This window comes from Periplaneta americana, chromosome 16, assembly GCF_040183065.1.
Source record: "Periplaneta americana isolate PAMFEO1 chromosome 16, P.americana_PAMFEO1_priV1, whole genome shotgun sequence".
Classification (NCBI taxonomy): Eukaryota; Metazoa; Arthropoda; class Insecta; order Blattodea; family Blattidae; genus Periplaneta; species Periplaneta americana.
The window spans coordinates 189,239,137-189,256,157 of record NC_091132.1 but is presented as its reverse complement, the minus strand read 5'-3'; the positions used below and the strand labels follow the sequence as shown (position 1 = coordinate 189,256,157).

The 17,021-nt window shown below is 36.1% G+C and overlaps 1 protein-coding gene across 1 annotated transcript in view; it reads left to right on the top strand.

Moving 5' to 3' along the window:
- Prosalpha7 (proteasome alpha7 subunit) overlaps positions 1 to 8,571 on the top strand; it is a 29,351-nt gene extending 20,780 nt beyond the window's left edge. Inside the window, exons 5-6 of the mRNA XM_069815425.1 lie at positions 899 to 1,011; positions 8,162 to 8,571. Of these exons, the coding sequence (XP_069671526.1) occupies positions 899 to 1,011; positions 8,162 to 8,339 (291 nt within the window). The 3' untranslated portion in view covers positions 8,340 to 8,571. The remainder of the gene's footprint in view (positions 1 to 898; positions 1,012 to 8,161) is intronic.
- The last annotated feature ends 8,450 nt before the right edge of the window (positions 8,572 to 17,021 follow it).

Sequence of the window (17,021 nt, the reverse complement as noted above, 5' to 3'; positions counted from 1 at the left end):
CTCATTGGTCTCAGTCAATTCAAGAATTGAAGGATTACATCCGAAAAGAAATCCGAAGAATTCCAGAAAATGTGAATGAACATTACTGTAATGAACGATATCTGCACCAAGAAAAGGAATACTCTTCCCGTAAAAGAGTTCCTAGACTTTTGTTTCTAAAAAGTGTTGGGCCACCAGTGTTAGTATTTAATTTTTTGCCTTATGTGCAATTGTGGCTCTGATCTGGAAGGAGATCTGCATGACGAAGAAGTAACTTGGGAAAAGAATGTAGTACGAGTCCATACAGAGTCTAGTCTCACCAAGGAGATATCAACAGTATATATATATATATATATATATATATATATATATATAGCCAGTGCTGTAGTTGGAAACAAATTTTAGGGGGTACTGTTGATATGTCCTTTGTCAGACTAGACTCTGTATGGACTCGTACTGCACTATATATATATATATTGTTTTAAGATAGTATTCTTTAGAAATTGTTGTAACGACCTAATCATAAAGCATGCTGAGCTGAGTTTGGGAGTTATTTTTTAATATTATTTTTCCAGTTTTATATATTATTAATATGCAAACCAAGGAATTTGATTGTTGTTGTTTCCAGTTGATAAGTGTATCAAATGTTTCAGGGATTAAATTTAAAGTGGTTTTAAATTGAATTATGTTAGTGTTACTAATGTTTAGTGCCATTTTATTGGTTGTGAACCAATAAGAAGAATTATTTCTGTTTTGTATTTGAATCTGGAGAAATTGTTGCGTGTAATATTCATATCCATCTCCACCTATTTCGTCTCTGTATAGCAGACCACACTTCTTCTTAAAACCCCACAAAATTGTTCTGTGATGTAATCACTTGTTCCATGAATTGATGATTATTTGTTGGTGTTTCTTGCAGGGATATTTTGGCTGTGCAGTTGGCAAAGCGAAGCAGGCAGCAAAGACAGAGATCGAGAAACTGAAACTGGCTGATATGTCATGCAAGGAGCTTGTGAAGGAAGCGGCAAGGATGTGAGTTTTTTTTTTTGTGTATGATAGGTGGGCTTGCCAGCCCTCCCATATTTCCCGGGATCTCCCGTATTTGCCCCTAATTTTTAAGACTCCCAGCTTCTGTATTTTTCTTCCCTTCGAGCATTTTTCTCCCTTATTTTTGCATGTTATTAAAAATATATATTTCTAAACATTTGATTTTGCCTTGAATGATGATTTAGTATGTGATGAATTTTGTTGTTCAGGAAATGTGTTGAAATGTGCAGTGTTTATAGAAAGGTAATGCTTGCCAGAAACAGGTTTTAGTGCTCACCTGTTTAAAATCAAACCATGTTCGTTCATTCATTTAGTGTTCTGCTCAAGAGCAGGTCTTTCACTGCAAACCCACCTTTCTCCAATCTTTCCTATTTTCTGCTTTCCTCTTTGTTTCCTCATATGATCAATATATCTTAATGTCGTTTATCATTTGATATCTTCTTCTATCCTGAACTCTTCGCCCATTCACCATTCCTTCCAGTATATCCTTCAGTAGGCAGTTTCTTCTCAGCCAATGACCCAACCAATTCCTTTTCCTCTTTCTGATCAGTTTCAGCATCATTCTTTTTTCACTCATTCTTTCCAACACAGTTTCATTTCTTATTCTGTCTGTCAAGGCATGTTAATGTTATAAGTTTGGAAAAACAGGCAAGTTTTGTTCAAAGTACACAAAGTACAGAGGGTCGTACTGAAAATCATGAGCAACACATTGCTATAATTTAAATTTCAACAATATAACAAAAACGATTATAAGATCATAATCTACAGACTTTACACTACTGGGTGTTCATTTCAAAGTGTGTCATGACGTCACTGTTGTGAGTCGCGATTTGAAGCGAGTTTCAGCTTTTATGTCAGAGAAGTTGCTTATTATTCAAGGCGTTCAGTCTGAACTTGAGAACGTGTACAGTATAACTTGAACGTCGTAGCAACAGATGGCAGTCTGTACGGTCTGTGTGCTACCATAATCTCTTTCGAACTGTGTTTTGCGCAGGCAAGTTGTACGCAGGGTATTTGTTATCATCAGTTGCGTATGGCAACATTCCACAATACAAATGAAATGCTCCGTTGACCATCCAAGTTATTGTCAAGCAATCGTCTTAACCCTCTCGCCATATCCCGACAGTAAGAAAAAAAACTCACCTCAGTTTGTGTTTCCAAACAGTTCACATTCCTGCCACTACTGGCGTTACCATGCATATCAGTAAGTACTCTTCAGAATGAACGCCGTACTTGCCATGCAACTTCTCTGGCACATAAGTAATACGCCTCTGTGGAAGTGTAGGAAGATTGAATTCTCTAGGCTCATCGGCTAGCTACATGATGGCATACAGTGAGTCATGACACACTTTTAACTGAACACGCAATATGTATTGACATATTGTGACCGCATTAACTTCTATCAGATGACCACAGGTGGTGTTTGCAAAATGGTCGACAACGATGGTTCGTTTCGACAGCATGCTGTCATTAAATTCGTTGTTAAAGAAGAAAAATTTGCTGCTGAAATTCACCTCAGACTTCAGCGTGCATACAGACGCCAGTAGTGTTAGAAGATGGGTGAAACATTTTGAAGATGGAAACACAAGCATCCAAGATGAGCCTCGTAGCGGTCTCCCTCGAACTGGCTCCACGGAATGCAATTTCTTGAACCTGGATAGGCCATAAATACTGTCCGTTATATATTAATGTCAAGACGATCAGCAGTTTTTTCATGTGGGAGTAAAGTAGTAGCTATTTCAAGTCATTGCGGATTGTTGGCAAGAATATGACATTTTGGAGTGTATTAGATAGGCTACCAGTAAATGCTGAACATCATTTTGGCAACGTTAAAATGCTAGCATAATAATATTCAATCAGTGACGTATTTATTGACCTTAAGCTCGTAATGAGTAGTCACTGAAGATCAGAGTTGTAAGTTACGAAATGTGAGTATTTTCAATAATAGAGGCTGTTGTGGGGAATGAATTGTTGAAATGCTGAAAATGAGGCTAATGCTGTAGTAGAGTTGTAGAATCATATAATATAAATTGTAAATAAAATTATTAATCGAAAATCATTAGCTGTTTCAGCATTTTATTCGTTGCTGATCATGAAGTAAAATGGTGTACTTGGTAGCATTCACGGATCTGATCATTTAAACCAAAGAAATATGAAATTTGATATAGTTTAAAGACGCAGAATAGGAAGCATGACTTAATTAATTAATAACGCCCCTACCTAGAATAATTAACGAATCACACATAAATACCTACACCGCACTGCCATTAATATCTGAAAAAGACTCACATCACTTGATTTATAACTATAAAAGTATTTCATTTTTAATAATATTTATGTCTTACATAAGATTTGTTAGAAATGAAGAGCTGTTGTAAGTGGTTATTCTCTACATTTACTTACATAACCCCAAAAGGTTTCATTTTCATATCATCAATAATAATATCAATGTATATCATTAGTGACAATATACCATACAATTACCTGTAATATTTCATTTTTAATGGAAATAATGTCAACAAACTTTATTGAGTTGTGTAGTTTTTATAACCTATACACATTACACAGCTGTGCTAAGAAAATTACACAACAGAGAATTAGATCTGTAAATTTTATTCATGATAATAATCTTCGTAATAAGCAGGGAAAGGATTTATATGTAAATACATATTTACTTATAAAGCTAATATAATTTATATTTTGCATTATCTTTATGTTTCACAATGTGTAGGGTTGAAAAATCCTACTTTTATTTTCCATATTTTTCCATATTTTAGAGTTTAGTACATATTTTCGTTAATTTCCATATATTTTCCATATTTCATATAAAACAGTCCATATTATATTAGGTTTAACAATAAAACAAAACAAAATTCCATTAACTTTTAAAAATACATTTCAACAATAGAGATTTAAACACATGTTCAGTAATCCCTTTAACATCAGAGTTATTTGAAAATTAGCAGTCCTATCAACAATGGGAAAGTAAGTTACAAAACTGTATTAATTTAATTTAAAATTTTTAACAGACTTCAGTTGTGCAGCTCAACAGTTAAATGCCAGTCAGAGTACACATAGGTTCAGTTTTGTAAATCATACTATAAAGACGGTAAATATGCCAAAAGTACGTCATTCAGTCAATTTAAAATCAAAACTAACAAGTTACATTTCAGAATTTAAAGAAGATGGTTTATCAACTGACAATAAAATATTATTTTGTAATTTGTGTCAGTGTGCAGTATCATCTACACAAAAGTTCCTGGTGCAACAACACATTACAACTAGTAAACATCAGGCCAACAAACAACTAAATTCCAAGCAGAGACAATTGTTTTTAACACAACCAACAACATCGAATGTAAGATCTGAGTTTAACATCGACCTGTGCCGTTCTCTCATCTCTGCTGATATTCCTCTCTACAAACTAAAGAATAAGGTCTTCAGGGAATTCCTTGAAAAATATACTCAACATACAATCCCGGATGAGTCAACACTTAGGAAGACGTATGCTCCATCCATCTACGATGAGACAATACAGAAGATAAGAGATGAAATTAAAGATAGTTCAATTTGGGTTTCCATTGATGAGACTCCCGACAAAGAAGGTAGACTTGTTGGTAATGTAGTTATCGGTTTGTTAAGTGAACAATATTCTGAACGAATTCTTTTACATTGTGATGTTCTAGAAAAGTGCAATAACAAAACTATAGTTAAACTGTTCAACGAAGCTATGGGTATCCTGTGGCCAAAGGGTATTATGTACGATAATGTGTTATTCTTTATTAGCGATGCTGCCCCTTATATGGTCAAAGCTGGACAAGCATTATCTGTTGTATATCCTAAATTGACTCATTTTACTTGTGTGGCGCATGCATTTCATCGTGTGGCAGAAGTGGTCAGAGACAATTTCCCTAAAGTAGATTTGTTGATTTCATCAGTGAAAAAAGTATTTCTCAAAGCTCCCAGTAGAGTTAACGTGTTGAAAGAAATGTACCCTGAAATTCCATTGCCACCAAAGCCAATTTTAACTAGATGGGGTACATGGCTAGAAGCAGTTGAATATTATGCCGAACATATAGACTCTATTAACAATGTTCTCCTTGCATTGGACTCTGAAGATGCAGTCTCAATTGATACTGCGAAAACAGTTACCTGTGACATAAGTGTGAAGAATGACTTAGCTCACATTCAGCATACATTTTCATGCATCATAAAAACGCTCAAAAGTCTCCAAAATAGGCACCTTTCACTATCTGAAAGTTTTGAAATTATAAATAGTACTGTGGAACAACTGAATCGTGGTAGAGGTAAAGTTGCAGATGCAGTAAGAGCTAAGGTGGACACTGTACTTTCAAAAAACCCTGGATATGAAGAACTACAAAAGGTTGTTGCTGTGATGAGTGGTGAATCAACAGTGAAGATTAACTTGGACTTATCCCCAGCAGACATTGTGAAATTGAATTATGTACCAGTTACTTCTTGTGACGTCGAACGCTCTTTTAGTCAGTATAAATCTATCCTCAGAGACAATAGAAGAAGATTCACTTTTCAGCACTTGAAAGAAATGTTTGTAACCTATTGTTATGGTAACAGACAATAAAAATTGTGTTTTGTTGAAACTACATTGGAAGATAAGGTACGTCCATTATATTTTTTGTTTAGTTTGATTAAAATGTACCAATATTTAACGTACATAGTCATTTTTTTATAATTTTAAGTCCATATTTAATTCCATATTTTGGTAAAAATCCATATTTAATTCCATATTTTGGTAAAAATAACTACATATATATTTACATATTTCATATATTTTTAGTCCATATAAATCCGTTCCCTGGTAATAAGTTTTGAAGTTTTTAGTAACCGATAAGGTGACAAATGAAGATCGACCTATTGGCATTATGTCAGAGAATCTGTTGACAATTCTGGGGTCATGGCCTCCATGATTGTTTATTTTAGTGTTTGTCTTATTCTGAAAAGCTATTGGTTCTCAAAACTGAAGACAGATGGATTTTGGAAAATAGGAAAATTATGTTGGAAAATTGACATTTCACTGAAAACTCCTATTTTTCTGAAAATCTTTGGGTTCCACGCTTCAAAATGAGGGGTCATTCATTAAAATCCGTTCAGCCGTTTTCCCTTAATTTCCCTTAATTTTAATATATAGATGTTGAAAAGTGACAGAAAAGTCTGTAGATTAAGATGTATTTGATTTGTGTAAAAAAATAAAAATTAATATTTATAACAATGGGTTGCTCATGACTAGGGACCGGATTTTTATGTAATTACATATTATATTCCTTTCAACCTAACAGTATATAAATAACAAATCTTTGCGAATCTTGTAATTACCATTAATATATTAAAATTTGATACTACATATTTTTACATATTTACCCCATATTACATATTATGGCGTGGTATTACATAAATCTACATATTTAGGGGTTTCATTCATTTCTACTTCTCTAAAAGGAAAAAAAAAAAGTCTCCTGGGATAGTTTACAATTTGAAATATACAGATTTAAAAAGCCTTTTTACCTACCCAAGAAAGGATATATTTCGGGACGAAACATAACATCCTTAGTTCCAGGAAGTAATAGAGGCACTCATCCCATACCATCCACTGTAAATATGAGTGAACAAAAGGCAACCTTTCCCATACAACTACCTTGTATTGTAAAAATCACTCAGAAAGTAGCGTTAACTTCATGCGGTGGAGTGGGATGAGGACGACATGATTTGTCTCGAACTATAATTATTCTGCACATGTCTTAACAAGCCGTTCCCATGCATTTTGCAACCTTACCCACCCTCTTCCTAATCCTTCCAGGGAAAACCCGTGTCAAGTCTGACATGAGCCGCAATAAAGTTGTTGTTGTTTTCTAATGCCAGGCGTTTGACAATAAAGTCATTTGACCTCTTGCACTCCAATATTTTTCAAAGATATTATCATGGCCAGCCATTGAAGCACAGATTTTGAGGTGTTCCGAATCCATTTCTTGGTTTGAGTTGCACAATGGACAGTTAGGGGACTGATATATTCCAATTCTATGCAGGTGTTTAGCCAAACAATCATGGCCTGCCGCAATAAAGTAGCTGACTTTTGAAAAGAAGCTGGAGTAAAGGAACAAATTGGAAAGATGTTGAAAGATTAAAATAAATAGCTTTTCAGGTTATTGCTTGACCTCTTTACTTTAAATTTAGTAGACCTATGGGGATTTTCCGAGCAATTAGAAAGTATGGTTCTTGGCTGGAATAATCCTACCCTTCTGAATGAGACAGGAATGTCACTTTTCAAACAACAGTTTGTAAATACCTGTAGTTTGAGGTTTTAGTATGTACTTGTTTCTTACAGGGAGCAGCTAAAATGCCTGTGTCCCACATCTCCTTTTATTTTCTCCTAATCCAGTAAAGCGAAACAGTGCTTGCAGTACTGTTGTGTCATTCATATCACTCAGTTCTCAGTTTTAGTACTTACAGTATAAAGTGCAAGTGAGTTTATCTACTGCTTTTAACTAACCAAAATGGCCCCTTTATCTTCAACCCTAATGACAAAAATAAAATCATGGACGAAGCTTTCACTACAGATGGAAAAATTGTAATGTGTCAAGTATGCGGTAAAAAAGTCGGGTGCTCTATGAAATCACAACTGGAGAGTTTTACCTATCCTATACCTGCCAGATATTGATATTAAATATTTTCATGATTTTACATATTTTGGTACATATTCAGCTTATTTTTCTTACATAAATATGTACATATTTCACACCTTGATATTATATAAAAATCTGGTCACTATTCATGACTTTCCGTATGACCCTCGTAGTAATGCTCGTAACAATAATTGGACAGATGTTCGAAACAGGACCATGACACATTTAACTAAATCAGAACTGCAAACTGCAGTCGACTTCAACTATTATGTGAGACAAAATCTGTCTCAAAATACTCTTAACTTAAGCCTGGCTGCTGAAGTGTAGAATAAAGTTGTTTTTAGTAATGTAATTAAATAATTTATCAATTTTCTGTGTGAAATTTTGTTAATTCCTGTGTCTTCCGTATTTCCTTCAAAGTAAGTTGGCTACCCTAATGACAGGTGAAACCTCCAATGATTTGCTATCCTGTGTTGTAGCATCTACTTGGTGCATGACGAGCTGAAGGACAAGCAGTTCGAGCTGGAGCTGAGCTGGGTGGGTGCTGACACTAAGGGCATCTTCCAGCGTGTGCCCCCTGAAGTGTTCCAGGAGGCCGAGAAGTCTGCGAAGGCCGCCATGGAGGATGAGTCCGACTCCGACACTGAGGACATGTGAACGACTGTGCAGTATTCTACAGACTTCCATTGGTCGCATCTAACTCTGTTCTGTGGGAAGCATTTATTCCTCTAAACTAGCAATTTTTTAATTTAATGGGACAAAGTTAATGCAAATCATCACCAAGGCCACACCATTGCCTTATACTCCATCTGTTTCAGGATGTGGGAGCTGTGAGCTATGGTCCTCAAACTTTGTATCATATCTTCTGAAATATAAAAACTTCGTTTTATTATTTCTTTTGATAAACCTGAAAATAACATAAAGTATGTTGATGCTGCAAAACCCTGTTTTAAGATTTTCACTGATATACACGTTTTCACTTGATCTGATTTTTTCCCATGCTGTCTTCTTAGTGTACAGTCCTTTTATTCATACGTAAAGATTCATTTTTCGTCCTACAGAATATATCTGGTATGGAAAGAATGGTTATTAGAGGAGGAAAATTCGTTCTGGCTCCAAGGATCGAACCCAGGTACTTGGTTCTACGTACCAAGTACTCTAACCACTGAGCTACACCGAAGTTCAGTCCACAGCATCAGATCGAATCGCTCTTCTCTAGTGTTTATCCAAGTTCGACATATATGTTGACATAATACAAGGAGTGCACTCAATTGAATGACTTGGTGGCCGGGATTCCACAGTATTATGCACTGTTGAGCGAAGAAACTACATAAAGATTAACTATTAATCTTTACGTAGTTTCTTCGCAAAATTGAGTGCACTCCTTGTATAATGGCAATTGACTTGATATAAAAATGTCGACATAATGTCGAACTTGGAGCCAGGCCACAAAAGGAAAAACAGTGGAGGAGAGAGATTCGGTCCGGTGCTGTGGATTGAACTTCAGCGTAGCTCAATGGTTAGAGCACTTGGTACGTAGAACCAAGGACCCAGGATCCCCAGCACCGGAAAAAATTTTTCTCCTCTAATAACCATTCTTTTATTCATAGTTTTCTGTCCAAGGACAGATCTTTCAGTGCAATCTTGTATATTCTCCAATTTTCCTTATTTTTCTCCTTCCTCTTAGTCTCCACATATCTTAATATTTTCTTATCATCTGATATCTTCTTCTGCCCTACACTTTCCCCTGTTTACCATTCCTTCCATTGCATCTTTCAGTAGATAGTTTTTTCTTAACCAATGACCGAGCCATTTTCTTTTTCTCTTTCTGATCAGTAGCGAAATTGAAATGTTGGGTCGAATAACGGTCTATGTTATAATTTTTCAAAATCGACTTTCCAATGGAATAATGCTTTGTATAGTCTTACACACAAAGTATATGATTATGACTCGTGACGGGAATATTGTACGAAATGGAAATATAAAAATTGGAAATTTATCTTTTGAAGAGGTGGAGAAGTTCAAATATCTTGGAGCAACAGTAACAAATATAAATGATACTCAGGAGGAAATTAAACACAGAATAAATATGGGAAATGCCTGTTATTATTCGGTTGAGAAGCTTTTATCATCCAGTCTGCTGTCAAAAAATCTGAAAGTTAGAATTTATAAAACAGTTATATTACCGGTTGTTCTGTATGGTTGTGAAACTTGGACTCTCACTTTGAGAGAGGAACAGAGATTGAGGATTTTTGAGAATAAAGTTCTTAGGAAAATATTTGGGGCTAAGAAGGATGAAGTTACAGGAGAATGGAGAAAGTTACACAACGCAGAACTGCACGCATTGTATTCTTCACCTGACATAATTAGGAACATTAAATCCAGACGTTTGAGATAGGCGGGGCATTTAGCACGTATGGGCGAATCCAGAAATGCATATAGAGTGTTGGTTGGGAGGCCAGAGGGGAAAAGACCTTTGGGGAATGCCGAGACGTAGATGGGAGGATAATATTAAAATGGATTTGAGGGAGGTGGGATATGATGGTAGGGACTGGATTAATCTTGCTCAGGATAGGGACCAATGGCGGGCTTATGTGAAGGCGGCAATGAACCTCCGGGTTCCTTAAAAGCCAGTAAGTAAGTAACTAAGAAATGTTTCTGAGTCCAGTGCCGAAATTTAGCCAGCAATTCTACTTCAATTGGTTGAGGAAGAAAACTTCGAAAAAAACCGAATGAGGTAACTTGTTCCACTGGCTTCATGGTTAGACATGCTGTCACTCCGCAGTGATGGACAATTCTCTTCATACTCTGTAAGTCAATAAGTCATATAAGTCAATTTCTGTGGAGGTGGGTATACGTATGAAATGTAATGCAGAGAGGACCATTTAAAATTTGCTGGCTCTTAACAAGTTGTAGCATGGGCAAGTGCTGGGAACAGCCAGTACAGGAGAGGTGAAGATGCGACAGTCAGCTGGAGGCGTGGTGTGTGTTGAAGGAAAGTAAATTCGCGAGGGTTTAACATGTAACGTGCACTTCAGTAAAATGAATAAGTAAGTAATCTTATTGAAAATTATGTACATCTTTCCTTTTATCAAAGATGTTGTTGTTGTTTTCTAATGCCAGGCGTTTGTCAATAAAGTCATTTGACCTCTTGCATTCCAATATTTTCAAAGATATTATCATGGCCAGCCACTGAAGCACAGATTTTGAGGTGTTCCGAATCCATTTCTTGGTTTAAGTTGCACAATGGGCAGTTGGGGGACTGATATATTCCAATTCTATGCAGGTGTTTGGCCAGACAATCATGGCCTGTTGCCAATCTAAATGCATCTACAGACGATTTTCGTGGTAAATCGGGAATTAACTGTGGATTTTGATGCAGAGAGTTCCATTTTTTCCCTTGCGATTGTGTTATCAGATTTTGTTTGTTGAAGTCTAAGTATGTAGATTTAATAAATCTTTTCACAGAGTAATACGTAGATTTAGTAACAGGTCTGTAAGTAGCAGTGCTGCCCTTCTTTGCTAAAGCATCCACATTCTCGTTTCCCAGGATTCCACAATGGGATGGTATCCATTGGAATACAATTCTTTTATTGAGTGATATTAATTGAGAGAGCATTTTAGTTATTTCTGCTGTTTGAGATGAAAGTGTGTGTTTAGAGACTACTGATAGAATTGCTGCTTTGGAGTCTGACAATATAACTGAATTCTTAAATTTATTGATATGGCATAGAAGATTCCTGAGACTTTCACTTATTGCAATGATTTTACCATCAAAACTCGTTGTTCCATATCCAAGAGATCTATAAAGTGAGAAGAGACAGCACGTAACACCTGCACCAGCACCTTGTTCTCTGGAGATCAAGGATCCGTCGGTGTATAATTGAAGCCAATTTTGTTGAGGGTACCTAATATTAATTGTCTCTAAAGACAATTGTTTCATTATTTCAGTGTTTACTTCTGATTTCAGTATTTCTTCTGTTAAATTTAGATTATATTCTATATTTAATAGAGTTAAAGGGTTTGGTTTAATTTGTAAGTTTTCTTTTAAATTCGGGATAATGATTTCTGCCTCTCTGAATGTGAATATCATATTAGTGTAGAAGATTTTCATACACCCAATGCTGCTCATTTATAATTTGTCTGATTTCATTTTCCAGAGCCTCAAGAGTACGTCAATTGATGTTTCTATACACTTTCTTCTTAAAATTTCCCCTTACATAAAATCAGAGACTTTTGAAGCAGCGAAATAAGGAGGTCAAAGTCCACGACTAATTAACCAATCATGAAACACCTTTTCCAGCTCATGCAAAGAATGGCTGCAGTATGTTTTGAACATAACGTTCCGACCTAACTATGTCATGAAAGAGAATGGCTGATTTTTCAGATAAATTAACTAAAATTAGATTACATAAAACAAGTCTAAAATTCCATCAATGAAAACAAAGAAAGTTGGAACTTCAGTGTTTTGTTTCAAAAAAACAATTGACGACAGTTTCCAACAAACCAAAGAAGAACAAGATTGTAACATTGCTGTCGACATTCCACCAGCATCCAAAGGTGAATTCAATTTCAAAGAAGCCAGAAACAGTTGAATGTTGCAATAGTACAAAAGGAGATGTGGACACATTGAACAAAATGTATCACAATTTATCGTGCACTTACAGTCTGACAACCTGATCACCTCACTAGCAGTGAATGGAGACTAGCTCTTAAAATGACAGCAAATGTTTGTCCGTTGCGTGCTATACCAAGAAGGTCCCGAGACGGAAACCATTGTCGTCAGTGAGATTGAAACTCTTGGTCACGTTTTGGGTGCCTGTCCTTTCAGCGAGACACTGTGGAACTCAGCAATCACAGAATTAGGTCCATGATTGCCGAAGCCTTGAGGAAGAAAGGTCTCACTGTACATGAAGTCCATGGCATCTCTCAAGAGCTATCCTATCGGTGAATTGACATGCTTACCATTCCACCAGGCTCTAAATCTGCCTACATTATCGACCCGACAGTCAGGTTCAAGGCACAGGAACAACAGCCTGCTGAAGTCCATGCTGAAAAATGCAGGATTTATGAGCCCACAGTTCCATTCTATTTGGAGAAGTATCACCTCACCTCCATTGAAGTAGTTGGGCTAATGGTTGGTGCTAAGGGCACAATACCTCGCCTCTTTGTCAGTTTCTGCAAGAAGTTCTAGCTGAACAACGACTTCATTCGTGATGTTTCCCTTACTGCTACCAGAGGATCATTTGCCATTTTTGTTTTCATTTTTGTTTCCTAAAAAGGAAGAATTTTGTTCGAATGTCTAATTTGTTTGTTTACTATGTTTAGGCCTATTATATGTATGCTATTATCTTTCCTGTTCTTAATTTTCCCTTTGTTGTTCGTTCCCCACATTTCTCTTTTGTGATCTGTTTTTGTTTTCATTCCGTGTGTTAAGCTTTGTCCAATGAGGCAGTCCCGTTATTGGGAAAGCTGAAAGAGTGTCTTTCATATTATTATAATATTCTAAATATCGCAGACAACTAGTCTATGGGTATTAAATGAAAATTTGCTGTCTAGGAAAGAATATCTTTTCTAGCTGTCTGAAGAGTTTGTGTAGCCATGGATGGAGCAGTGTCAAACTGTTCCTGGAGTGCATTGCTCTTTCAAGACAAAAATTGAAGAAAACCTGGATAAGAGGATCCAGAACAGCCTGCAGTGCCTGAGAAATTCATCAAGAGAATTGTGTGTTCGATATGTACTTCAAAAAACGGGAGAATGTCCATGATATATTTTACAAAGAACATTTGTGTGTCAACAGTGAAAAAATTCCTAAAGGAGTTTTCTGTCTTCTATGTTAATAATCCTAGCTAAGAATAATACATTTAATTGTATTGATTTACTAATACTTTCATTATTTATAGACAGTCAAATTTACTTGAAGCAAGTAAAGCGATACGTATGGAAGTAAATCCCAAAAAGTCAAAGTATATGATTATGTCTCGTGACCAGAATATTGTACGAAATGGAAACATAGAAATTGGAGATCTATCCCTTCGAAGAGGTGGAAAAATTCAAATATCTTGGAGCTACAGTAACAAATATAAATGGCACTCGGAAGGAAATTAAACGCAGAATAAATATGGGAAATGCCTGTTATTATTCGGTTAAGAAGGTTTTGTCATCCAGTCTGCTGTCAAAAAATCTGAAAGTTAGAATTTATAAAACAGTTATGTTACCAGTTATTCTTTATGGTTGTGAAACTTGGACTCTCACTTTGAGAGAGGAACAGAGATTAAGGGTGTTTGAGAATAAGGTTCTTAGAAAAATATTTGGGGCTAAGAGGGATGAAGTTACAGGAGAATGGAGAAAGTTACACAACACAGAGCTGCACGCATTGTATTCTTCACCTGACATAATTAGGAACATTAAATCGAGACGTTTGAGATAGGCAGGGCATGTAGCACGTATGGGCTAATCCAGAGTGTTAGTTGGGAGGCCGGAGGGAAAGAGACCTTTGGGGAGGCCGAGACGTAGATGGGAAGATAATATTAAAATGGATTTGAGGGAGGTGGGATATGATGGTAGAGACTGGATTAATCTTGCACAGGATAGGGACCGATGGTGGACTTACGTGAGGGCGGCAATGAACGTCCGGGTTCCTTTTGTATGTAATGGAATTTCAGGAGGAGAGCACTATGGCCCAGCACTGCGACCTTTCAAGATCTATTGTGCTAACCCTCAAACTAAATGCATTCCCAAACCCACACTGGCTGACTACATTAAGGTTTGCTACATATCCGGGTTTCGAGCAGGCAACCCTTCCCCTTCATTCCTAAGCCAGTCCCCTCCTTGCATCACCAGCCGACATTTGGGGAATGTTATGGAGTAATCACGAAATGTAGAAATGTTGACGTAATTATGTAGATGCCTAGTATTGGGAAAGGGAGAACCCCGAGAAAAACCCCAACAGCGACCTTGTCCGCCACAAGTGTCACTATCGATTTTTCAATGAAAAATCCCAGGTCTGATCGGGACTCGAACCCGGACTGCCTGCGTGACACAGAAAGTCTGATACTCAGACGCCGCAGGGTTCTCTGTGTACCTTAACTTAACCATTACCTGTCTAGGGTTAAATTCATCACAGACTGAGAACTGAGCTACATCACAGCTCGGTTTGGATGTGCAACATTGGTGGTGACTTATATCTGGGATACAGTACTGTATCCACTGGAGATGTTGCCATGTCACTTGATATATCTGGTTCTGTACGTGGTGTAAGAAATGGATGTCCATCCAGTAGACCAGTGATGTCAAAGCAAGCGCATTTTTCTGACTTTGACGTCGTGCGCGGGCAGCAAGCGCTAAGTATGGAAAGAGGAAGGGTTATGTATATGAATAAGCAACCTGTTGGATTAAGAAAACAGTGGTGCACAAACTTCAAATGGAACGTGAAATTTTATGTCCTCATTTTTATATGGCTTCTTTCTGTTTAATATTATCTATATTGTCTGTAAAACAAAAGTACTAACGCTGATTTCTTAATATTCCACTTGTGTTTTAAATGTTAATAACATAACAGAGAGTTAAGAAGGAATATTCACTTAAATTCCATAGAAGTACAATATTATACTGTATTAAGTGGATGAAACACATCATTCATAAAGAAAGTGATATTCCAAAGAAAGAGATTGCGTATGACTTGATAAGTTGGAATTTATATTGATGGTATCTTTAGCCTTACAAAAGTAATCAATAAACTAATCAAAACAATATTACAGTACATAGCAAAGTTACCTAGGTACTGTATCTGTTTTAAGTGTAACTAATATTACATAACAAAACTCTTATTGCATTATGCTTTTAAGGTGATATTTGTGAGCAACTTCATATCATCAGAATTTTAAATTATTTTCTCAAAATCTGCTGAAGCTATAGAGCTGACATTTTTACAACACATGGGCACATATCTTTTGCTTATGATGTAACAGTAGTTGGTTTGTTAATTCATTTCCTTACAAACAATTTCCATGCGAATATTTTCAATACACTATCTTCAGTAATACATATATACGGTATATTAGAGTTACGAAAATATTCTGTAAGGCAACTAAATAAATAGGCCTATACCTGAAAATTTCACTTTTCTATACGAAAAGTTGAGAAAATATTTCTTTAGAATAAAAAAAAACCAAACTTGTGAAAAATGAGCATTAAAATTAAAACTTTCATTCTTATAATGCACTTATACTTCTCAGGAAAATCTAAAAATTAACATGGATACAGTTTTAATAAGTTCTCTTCCCATTATCTATTGAATTAGTGCTGGCCATCCCTGAATATAGCTCGACCTCTTTCGTCTGCCTCTTTCCTTTCTGCTGTAAAACACTCAGGCTCTCCTGGGCTCTAAAGCGCGCGCTTGCTCCTGTGGGCATCAATTGTCATGCCTGCAGTAGAGTAGTGGCACCTCAGACATTATATGTGTTGTCATATTTCAGTAACAAAGTGGTTGTGTGCATAATCATTTTAATGCAATTTTAACTTAGTGTAACTTGTCATTATTTACTGTATCAAAATAAGACGCCACACTATTATCAGAAGAGATGAACATCCCAATATCTTACACCGATGCACAGAATTACCTTTCCAAAGCAGCTATAAACAAACACCACTGGAACCAACTACCACCAAGAAAGCTCCACTTCGTAAGAAAAGGATCCACGTCACCGTATACCTTGTAGTCCCTTTCCTGCCAAGAACAAGTGAAACCTACCCGACTCAGAATTGGTCACTCCTATCTCTCCCACTCTTACCTCCTTTTAGAACAACCACAACCAACTTGCAGTACATGTCAGACAGCTCTCACCATCAGCCACCTCTTCAACGAATGCAGAAAATACAACAAAGAAAGACAAAAATATGGAATACCGATTGATACATCATCTACATTTAACAATCCCAAACGCTGTCTGAAGATATTTGCATTCGTCAAAGATACTGATTACTGGACTTCAATATAATTTCATTATTGTTTTGTAATTGTATAAGTAACTAATTATAATAAATGTAATTTAATGTTAACTAGTCGTTATATGACCCAGATGTCAAAGTGACTAAATCAATACAATAAAAAAATAATCAAATACATTCTTTTATCTAATTTACATGATGGATAATTCATTATTACGTTACAAAAATAATTCATTAATGAAATTCTGATCAAAAAATATGGTACAACTCTGTAATGGACATTTCTGACTTGTATTGCTTGACTAAGTGTAAATATCCAACTTTTATTCATGTTTTTAGCTATATTGCACGGAATATCTGCAGACATGTCTTCAGTTCTCTGGGAAATAT